The following is a 9,991-nucleotide window of genomic DNA, read 5'->3' on the forward strand; positions in this document are numbered from 1 at the left end:
GACAAAAGAGTTGGTTTTCATAACATTTTATTTTTATTGGAAGGAAGCATCTTCCTGGCCCAGCAGAGCTGATTTGAGCAGCTGGAAACTAGAATGAGCTAACTCCATGTTTTGTCCAATTTTGAGGTAAGTGCAGAAATTTGAGAAAGGGTGCAAATTCTTGATGACTATAGGTCTAAATTAAAGTTTCGTCACAATTTTGACAAATGGGAGCCCAATATTATGCTCAGGATAAAAAAAAAGATTGAAGCTTGGGTGTCGGTCCATCTCCCAGTTAGCTTCAGTGAATGTCATTTTTCATGAAAAAGTGAATGACTTGACAATTGTTTGGACTTGGACCAGCAATGCACGAAACCTTTAGTTGGCAATCATTATGCACTAGCCATAAAACTTCACATCACTTTCCTGCAAAATGACTCAAAATGGAGTTAGCCCACTGTTGGTCTTGCTGGCTAGTTTCCATAAAGCTTCTGATGCCAAATACCAGTTTGAAAGCATGCAGGAGGAGCAACCTTACATTTATACAACATACACAAATGCATTTTTTAAGTGTTCATTATTCGTGATTCTTTTTTTTTCCTTATTTCGTGGCGCTAAAGTGCAATGACAATGTCACAATGCAGGCGTGTCAGTCACATGACTAAAAAGCAACAGTAGACCTCACGTGATGCAGTGGCACCTTGATTTACGAGAATAATTTGTCCCGTTCGTTTTACTTGTGTCTCAAATTTTGGTTTGCAAAATACAAAGCAAGGGGAAAAAAATCCACAAGTCAAAAATCAAAGTGCCACTGCACTCATGTCATGTCTTCCATACAGCTGTCAATTATCTCACGGGGTCCAGCGTAGGAGAGTTGGCTCAGTTTGGTGTGGCTGTAATTTTGGAAGGGGGGGGGGGGGGGTGATCTTTAAAAAGCTGAACATGTGGTAATCGAACACACACACCAACCTGAGGCATCACGAGTGCTCCTCGGCGCTGCCGCTGAACGATCGACTCCGGATGTGATTGCGTAACTGTTCGATGAGCTCAGGGTTCTGCTGCTGGATCTGCTGGGCAAACTGCTGCCCCCTGGTGGAAAAGGACAAGCAACACTTATTGGGGAGAGGGCGTCGTCCCGTTCCTGCCATTCATCCACAGTTAGTATCTCTTGGAACTACCAGGTACTATTTCTGGAACTATCTTTTTATTTTAATTAGCTACGTGACTGTAGAGGTAGTGTTTATTGGTCCAGAAGTTGTACTTACGCTTCAATCAGACTGGAAATGTCTGTCAGACCTCCCACTCCGGCGGCCGGTCCTCCCACAGCGTTGGCCATCATTCCCGACATTCTGACAATGACGACGAGGAAGTGAGACGCGAAAAGCTAAGCTCATCTCAAAGCTAAGACGGAGCTAGCGCCAACACTCACAGCTGCTGCACCTGTTGGTTCTGCATCACACTGGCTGCCTACCGACACAGGAAGAAAGCATGTCTGTTATTGTTTTGCTTTGTGACAATCGCAACGATCGTATAAGGAAGACCTGCGCTTACCATGCTGATGAAGGCAGGGTTGTTGATTAAACTGGCCATGTCGAATCCCAAACCTGCGGCTATCTACATACACGGGACATGAGGAGGAGGAAGAGTGTGGCAACAAATAAATGAGAACGTACATAGAAAAAGATGACATATTTATTTATGCATTTTATTTACATTTTGTTAGATTTTATAATTATTGTATTAAGTTGTCTTGCACTTACGGGACTGCTAACTTCCTTCTGCTTCTGCTCTGCCACCTTCAGGTTGGACTTGTAAGTGTCATTGTCCGGGTCCAGCACCAGTGCCTTCTTGAAGTAAGAAATGGCCTCGGGGTATTTGTTCATGGCTGTTAGTGCCAGGCTGCGAGCACACAGAATCCCAAACACGGTTCATTTAAAAATTTTATTCCTGTGATTTAATGTTATTTTTAAGTGTACAATTTATGTTCCTTTTTGGGGGACGTGTAATTTTTTCCTTGACTTACCCCATCCTGCCGTATGCTTTGCTGTAGCTGGGATCGATCCCGATGGCTCGCTCGCAGTCGCCCGTCGCCTCCGTGTAGTCGCCCAATTTACTGTGAGCGGCCGCCCTGCACGACCACAGCGTTAGCATTAATTAGCATTACCTAGCCTGAGCGTGACCGTAACTTGTGGCTAAAACCTGTTGCAATAGTAGACGGCGTTCCTCAGGTCCAAGTCGATGGCCTTGGTGTAGCACTCCACTGCGCATCGGTAGTTTTCCTCCTTCATGTGATTGTTCCCTGAAATAGACGATTGTGTCACATAGCACTGGCCTTTTTGAATGGTCAATTCCAGATGCATGCAGACCAATCGCATGGGTTGGAACATCAGTCGACCAATCAAATTGTATCTTTTCACCTTCGTTCTTGAGCTGCTCAGCTCGTTCGGCATCTTCGGGCGACGGCGTCGTCGCCGGCAAGCTCAGGTTGTCGTTCTGAGGGAAATATTATGACAAACGATTGGTCATCGAGTGGTGGTGATGATTGGTTTTCATTGGTATCGCCAACATCCCGGCAACGGAATCTTGCAATGTGAAACAAAATAGACGCTCACCTTGAGCAGAGAGTTGAGGAAGACCTCCATGAGAGGTTGCGGCGCCACCAGGTGGCTGTCGCTAGCGCTGATCTTAAAGGTGGTCTCAAGACATTGGATGGCAACTGCGACAAAAGCAGACGTTCATGCCGGTTCTGACCACCATTACCAGGCATCCACCGTACCTTCAAGGCTCTCCTGCTCGTCGGAATTCAATGTGCCGCCATGTGTCTGATCCCGTAGGAACTGGATGATAGAAAACGCCAGGCGCTTCTCCACTGCCATGTTTCGCGACAAACTGCACACACACACACACCTCAAATTTTACTTTGATGATAACTTGCGAGTTTCGCTGCTAACTACTTTTTCAAATTCGACTTCCAACATGGCGGGCGAGTCCAGCGGTGTGTGACGTCACGGGAAAGAAATTAATTCAATGACATCATAACTACCTCAATCATTTTGAACTGTCTCAAAGTGAGAGAATTTACACTGAGTGTGCCATACTACTGAAGTTTAGCTCCATAAGCACAATTAAACGTAATGATGGTTACAGACGATCCTGGTTACGTGGTGATGACGTCAAAGGTAGCAGGTGAAAACCAGTGCACGCGGGAAAGGTGGTCACGTGCGGCACGCATACACACACCCGCAGCCTACCCTTCCTCTCGGCGAGTATTGACACACGGGTTGTGACGTCACCGAATCGTATGTAATTTTAGGATTGATGCACAATTCTTTTTAGCCAAGTGCAATGGCTAAAATGGGCGTCTCTGCCTCGGCCGAGCACGATTCTTCGCGACGCGACGGTCACACGACGAACAAGGAATGCATAGCAGCGAAAAACAAATCCAAATGTCAGCATGGTTGATGAAATCACGTCAAAAGATGTTGTTTGCGTCATCCTCTTACCCGAGCCGTGGCCGCTCAGCAGTCGCTGTTACTCGCGCCCGGGACTGCTAGAGAGCCTGGTTCTCCCGTGCGCATGCACGTGCGCGGGCGCTCATACCGGAAGTGACGGCGAAATAGAGTGCGTGATTGACAAGCTGCGACTGTTGCCGCGACGACGGCCTGAAAAGTCGTCTGTTTTATTTTCTCATTTATTTATGTTTTCATTTTCAATTATGCTCATCGTGCACACACACACACACACACACAAAATACTGAAGACACACTACTTGCCGTATTGCACTAAACACACAACACACGTACAAAGTAACACACACTACATAACAGAGTAACTACTTAGGATACTATAAATGTTGTATTCCTCCTGGCACAATATGCACAACGCTTACACACACTGCACAACAAAACAAACTGCACAACGCTACACATTGCATGGCACACTAACTACGAGTTTTGCTCGTGCTCACAAAATAATGCAACACAACACAAATACCGTACTACATAACTCACAACACAAAAATTGAACGTCACACACTACACATTGCACAACATTCACTATGCTACAGTAGATAACAGACATTACACACAGACAAACCTATCCACCTCGTGCACACATTGCACAACACATGCACGCTACTTGACAAATATGAGCTACTAAACACGCACTATAAAACACACATGCACTCGCGCAGCGTAGAATGACACACTAGCATGACCTAGCAAGCTTGAAGGTTAAAGCCAAAGTGTGTGCGGGTGCGTATATGGTGCTTATTATGAGGTGTGTGATGTAGCGTGTGAGGAATGATCAGTAGTAATCATTTGACGAGTGTGTAAGCTTGTTGTAAACACGTCGTTGCAATTAATCAGCAGTCATCTTTTAATGACCGCCTCTTAAGTTTTTGCAGTCCTGGCGAGGTGTCGTGTTCCTTGATGTCCGACTGCAACCCGACCCATCGCGGCGGGGGGAATCGGTCGCCGCTTAGCACGGAAAGAATTCTGAGAGTGACATTCCAGAAATATGCTGTCCGTCCATTGAGCACCATAACCCTTTGCGAGCGGAGCATCTGTCACTCTGTGCAGAGACCCCGTGTGGAGAATGACTATCCTCAACGGCACGGCACAGCGTCCCGCACGGGCCTACACTCACAGTATCCCGCTGAGGTGGGACCGGTCGCCAGAGGATATCGCCGCAGACACCGAACGCTTGATCGGCACTGTGACTAAGGTCTACGACGAGATTGGACGCCTCTGCGTGGACGCTGTCTCCGTTGAGAACACGCTGAGGGCACTCGCCAACATCAAGATCGATTACGCAGGTCAGCCCACGAATGCTACTTTTGTGTTCTGCTACCTTATATTTTTTCAATTAATTGGGCAGTTATCGTAGTTTGGTTCTGCCAAATATCAGAATCCCCCCCGGCCCCCCCCCAAAAAAACCCATTTTGGTCCAGTTCAAAAAGTTACACGCACAATATAAAACACTACATAAAAAACACATTACATACCTACATACATACTACACAACGCACACGTACACAAGACACACCACACAACACGACTAAACACACGCCGAAACACACTTGAGGGTGAGTCGAAACGTTGCAGGTTTCCCCAAGTGTTCCTTGTGGCTTGCTGTCGCTTGTCCCCAGCGCGCCGTCACGCTTTGGACTTCCCGCAGTACGTGAGCCCGTGTCGGGCCGTTCGATTGGCCAGCGCCCAGGCCGACAAACGTCTCTGCCACTTGGACGTGGAACTGAGCATGAGGCACGACGTCTTCCTCCGAATCGCCGCCTTGCAGGTTGTCAAGCCCCTAAGGTGGTCAATCCTGTCGAGTTGCGCGACGTTCCCTTGACACGCGTTGCATTTTTGTGAGCAGAAGAAGCTCCCGGACGAAAACGTGTCGCAGGAGGAAAAACGGTTCTTGCAGCGACTGGTGGCGTCGGGCAGGCGGAACGGACTACATCTGTGTGGAGAGACAAGAGAGGTGACGCCATCTTCCAGACTGCTTGTTCTTCTTTCTACAAAATTGGTTTCGGCCTGACTGGTAGGCCTCAAAGTGTCTTGAAACCCTAATTCCAGGCTTGTAGCGTGAACTAATTTCAAAACCCTACCCCAGGGTTGAAACCATAATGTGAAATTCTATCCCAGATTGGAAACTCTTCATCCCCTTTTAGAACCCTATCGCTCATTTGAAACCCCTACCCCGACCTGGAACCCCAACGCTGTCTTGAAGCCCTACTTGGAAACCTTAACCTCTTTGAGACTTTTTTGTCATCCAAAGAAAATCCAAAAAACATCCAAGCTGATCTCCGAGCTCTCCATCGAGTTCAACAAGAACCTGAATGAGGACAACACGTTCCTGCTCGTCTCGCGGCAGCAGCTGGGTCGGTAAACGCGCACACACACTGCTCTTACACACTTCATACAAACACACGTTACTTCTTTCACACACACATTTACGGTGCCTTGACTTGTCTTTTGCCCTGCCTAGACGGTATGTCCGAGAGCTTTCTGTCGGGTCTGGATGCGGACGAGGCGTCCGGTGTGTACAAGGTGACTCTGGCCTATCCTCACTATTTTCCCGTCATGAAACGTTGCCGCGATCCCGAGACACGGCGGAAGATGGAGACGGCGTTTCACAGCAGGTGCAAAGAGGTAACAGAAGTTCGGCAAATAGCCAAAGGAAAAAAACTAATCCTGACTAGAGACCCGACTCAGTGAAAGCCTGTAATCTGGTCTTCAAACTGAAATTGGCTGGAAACCAAAACCCAGGCATTTGAAAACCCTTGTTTGAAACTCTACGCCCGTCTTGACACCCTAACCCCGACTTGAAACCCTAGACCCGCCGACTTCACTCTGAAACCGAACCCAGCTTCAAACGCCATTGTGGATCTCTAATCCCAGTTATCCATATGTGAATTGTCTGGCAGGCGAACACGATCATCCTGGAACGTTTGGTGGCGCTGCGTGCCGAGTTGGCAGCTCTGCTGGGCTACAGCTGCCACGCCGACTACGTGCTGGAGGTCAACGTGGCCAAGAATGTCACCAACGTCGACGCCTTCCTCAGTAATTCATGATGACATTAGCTCACGAACCTTAAACTAAACACTCGCGTGCTAAAATACTTAAAGGTTGTACTCCCGACTTTGACTCCCAAACTGAAACACCAACCCTAACTTGAAACCCCGCTTTGAAATTTGAACCTAGACTTAAAACCCAAACTTCAAAACAGTAACCGCGGCTAATTTGAAACGAACTTAAAAACCTTGAACAGACTTTAACCGTGATTTGAAGCTCGAATGCTCTCTTGAAACCCTACCTCTGTATTAAAAGCCTAATTTCTCACCTTAGCTCATTTTAAACTCTAATTTCAAATCCTAACCTTTGTTTCAAACCCTACGCCTTATTCGAAACACTAACAGTCTAGAAACCGTACTTTGAAGCCCTACCCCTTATTTGATACCCTACTTTTAAACCCCAACAGAGGTCCGAAACTTTTAAAGTGAATCTCCAACCCTTGTTTGAAACCCAGACTCTGGATGGAAACCTTACTTTGAAACTCTGACAGAGTCTTGGAACCCTGACAGTCTTGACACCTTTAAACAATAAAGCTGTCTTCAAAAACTAACCCTGTTTGAAACCCTTTTGGGAAGCCCTAACTCACTAAAACCCTAATTGGACACTATTTTTAAACCATACTTTGAAACCCTACCTCGAGATTGGAACCCTAATTTCAAACCCGAAACGTTATTTGAAACCCCAACAAGGGTCTTGAAACCCTCATTTGAACCCCTCGCGCTTGTTTGAAACCCTTTTTGGGGTTGAAATGAGCACCTAAACTCCAATTTTAAAATGATCTCGAACCCCACTGATGTGAAACCCGTACCCTTCTCCATCCTAGATGCCCTCCAGAAGACTCTGGAGCCGGTGGGCGCACGGGAGCGGAAGTACATGATGGTGTTGAAGAAGTGCGAGTGCCTGACGAGCGGTCGGTGTTTCGACGGGCGTCTGAACGCGTGGGATCTGCCCTACTACATGGACCAAGTTGAGCGGCGCAAGTTTGCCGTCGACAAGGACAAACTTCTTGAGTACTTCCCGCTGGACGCAGTCACAGAAGGCCTCCTCGGGATCTACCGGGACCTGCTGGGGCTACGCTTCAGCCGGGTGCTGCCGGCGTCCGTGTGGCAAAAGGACGTCCGCGTTTATGATGCCCATGACGCCGACACCGGCGAGGAAATGGGACGCTTCTACCTGGACCTGCACCCCAGGTGGGACCTCAACACTCATCCGGTTCCTTCCCAAAGTGATCACGTTTTCACGCATACTGCATGTGACTAAGTCCCACCTCTCCCGCTAGGGAGGGGAAGTACGGCCATGCAGCGTGCTTCGCCCTGCAGCCCGGGTGCAAGGGCGCCGAAGGAGGGCGACTCCTCCCCGCGGCCGCTTTGGTCGCCAACTTCACCAAACCAGCCGGGGGTCTGCCCTCACTGCTGCAGCACCACGAGGTCGAGACGTACTTTCACGAGTTTGGACACGTCATGCATGAGATTTGCTCCAAGGTGAGTGCATAAAATGATGTTGTGGGCCACATCAGGCCCCCGGGCCTCGATTTTGACACCGGTGCTTTCGGTTGTTAAAGACTGTGGATGTTTGATATTTACGGAAGAACTTACCTTATTAAGTCATTGACAACTGCATACTGACTTTGATGATTACAAAAACATGTCCATTAGGTGAATCAAATTCTCTCCTAAATTCCATTTGATGTCTTGCGAAGGTGATCTTTTCGGAATTCAGCGGCACGCAGGTGGAGACGGACTTTGTGGAGGTTCCGTCTCAAATGCTTGAGAATTGGGTGTGGGAGAAGGAGCCCCTGAGGAGGATGTCCCGCCACTACAAGGACGGCTCGGCCATCCCGGAGCCGCTGCTCGACAAACTCATCGCGTCCAGGGTGGCCAACACGGGTCGGAACCACCCTCGATTGGCAAACTCGGACGGGAACGCCACAAAGTTTGACGTCTGCGCTGCCATTTTTTCAGGGCTGATGAACCTGCGTCAGGTGGTCCTCAGTAAGGTGGACCAGTCGCTCCACACCAACTCCGCTGCGGACTCGGCCGCAGTGTTCGCAAAATTATGCCAGGATATCATGGGTGTTCCTGCCACAGAAGGTCTGTGTCTCCTTCAGTATTTATTTCAGTCTGTACTTTTTACCTTTTACTGAAGGAGTTGAATCTCCACATCCCCTTGGACCAGAATTCTTTTTTTTTTTTTTTCCGAACTAATATCAGTGCTTCTACTTAAGTACAGAGTGTGAGTACCTCTGCCAACTGTGATGGCAGGCACCAACATGATGGCCAGCTTCGGCCACCTGGCAGGAGGATACGACGGCCAGTACTACAGCTACCTGTGGAGCGAGGTCTACTCCATGGACATCTACTTCAGCCGCTTTAAAAAGGAAGGAATCCTCAACCCGAAAGTGGGTACCAATCCAAAACATTCATTTTGGACATCAGTGAACACTACATTGTCTTTGATGTGCATAAAACCACACGTGTCGAGTTCGGTAATGTTGGTACATGTAAATTGTGGCTCAATTTCCAGTGACAACTCATCTAATGGGTTAGTTTTTTTCAATCAAATAATCAGACTATAGTGGTGTGAAAAAGTGTTTCTAAATGGCAATTTATTAAGGCACAAAAAAAAAAACTACCTGTCCCTATGTGAAAAACGAACCCCCCCCCCACCCCCCTTGTTAAATCAATGTTGGCTTCATTCATTGTCTGCTTGTCAAACAGGTAGGGAAAGAGTACAGACGCATCATCCTCGAGGCGGGAGGCTCAGTAGATGGCATGGACATGCTACAAAGCTTCCTTGGCCGAACGCCATGCCAGGACGCCTTCTTCCAGTGCAAGGGACTGATAAGCCCTTCCAACGCCACATTGTGATGCAAAAGTTTTTAAAGTACCCAAATTGTGTGTGAGTGTGTGTGTGTGTGCGTGTTTGTGTATGCGTGCATTTCATTTGAAACTATACTGTATTTGATGTTTACATATGATGTTTGCAAAACCTTTTGAAGATGTGATTGTATTTTAAGCTTTACAAAGAACACAATTGGTCTTTGAGGACTACAATGTCTTTGATATTAATGAAGCACATTGAAAAGATTTTCTTTGGGTTTACAAAAACATAGTTTTCTCTGAAAGTATTTACAAAAACGCATGAGGACAATGAAGACCCTTGATTGTCTTTCATCTTCATACCCTTTCAACCCCTGGAAAGTGGGTCATGCAGGTCAATGATGGCAAAGACTACAGGAGATAAATCGTCCACTGGTGGGCGCCATTACATCCCAAAAGCTTGTCGGCGACTACGAAAAATACTGTATACTGTATAGTTTTTGTTGCAAAAAAAAGCATATTTCATAAAGAGTAATTAAGTTAAGTTCTAAATGAATACATTTATTTTCATATTTAGTTTTATTATATTTGGTGGACCTTTCCGAGAGAACGTCG

At 47.3% G+C, this 9,991-nt stretch overlaps 2 protein-coding genes across 3 annotated transcripts; one reads left to right on the forward strand and one right to left on the reverse strand.

The window, feature by feature from the left end:
* Nucleotides 1-10: 10 nt before the first annotated feature.
* Nucleotides 11-3,583, reverse strand: sgtb (small glutamine rich tetratricopeptide repeat co-chaperone beta). The gene is made up of 12 exons (XM_086134594.1): nucleotides 3,483-3,583; nucleotides 2,756-2,868; nucleotides 2,592-2,695; nucleotides 2,397-2,472; nucleotides 2,179-2,278; nucleotides 2,003-2,107; nucleotides 1,740-1,878; nucleotides 1,531-1,593; nucleotides 1,409-1,446; nucleotides 1,245-1,328; nucleotides 949-1,068; nucleotides 11-872 (listed from the first exon to the last, which is right to left on the reverse strand). The coding sequence occupies exons 2-11, from the start codon at nucleotides 2,853-2,855 to the stop codon at nucleotides 957-959; spliced, it is 921 nt and encodes a 306-aa protein (XP_085990720.1). The 5' UTR covers nucleotides 2,856-2,868; nucleotides 3,483-3,583; the 3' UTR covers nucleotides 11-872; nucleotides 949-956.
* nln (neurolysin (metallopeptidase M3 family)) lies at nucleotides 1,693-9,859 on the forward strand. Of its 2 annotated transcripts, XM_086134586.1 has the most exons (13): nucleotides 1,693-1,832; nucleotides 4,560-4,795; nucleotides 5,129-5,277; nucleotides 5,356-5,463; nucleotides 5,761-5,863; nucleotides 5,971-6,134; nucleotides 6,410-6,545; nucleotides 7,381-7,747; nucleotides 7,837-8,038; nucleotides 8,257-8,443; nucleotides 8,519-8,647; nucleotides 8,819-8,955; nucleotides 9,275-9,859. In XM_086134586.1, the coding sequence occupies exons 2-13, from the start codon at nucleotides 4,576-4,578 to the stop codon at nucleotides 9,422-9,424; spliced, it is 2,052 nt and encodes a 683-aa protein (XP_085990712.1). In that variant the 5' UTR covers nucleotides 1,693-1,832; nucleotides 4,560-4,575; the 3' UTR covers nucleotides 9,425-9,859. The 2 variants fall into 2 exon arrangements, with proteins under 2 accessions (XP_085990712.1, XP_085990713.1); XM_086134587.1 differs by lacking the exon at nucleotides 1,693-1,832 and having other exon boundaries at nucleotides 4,666-4,795; nucleotides 5,158-5,277.
* The last annotated feature ends 132 nt before the right edge of the window (nucleotides 9,860-9,991 follow it).

Source organism: Hippocampus guttulatus, chromosome 17 (assembly GCF_054856545.1).
Source record: "Hippocampus guttulatus isolate MCC_2025c chromosome 17, RoL_Hgut_1.0, whole genome shotgun sequence".
NCBI lineage: Eukaryota > Metazoa > Chordata > Actinopteri > Syngnathiformes > Syngnathidae > Hippocampus > Hippocampus guttulatus.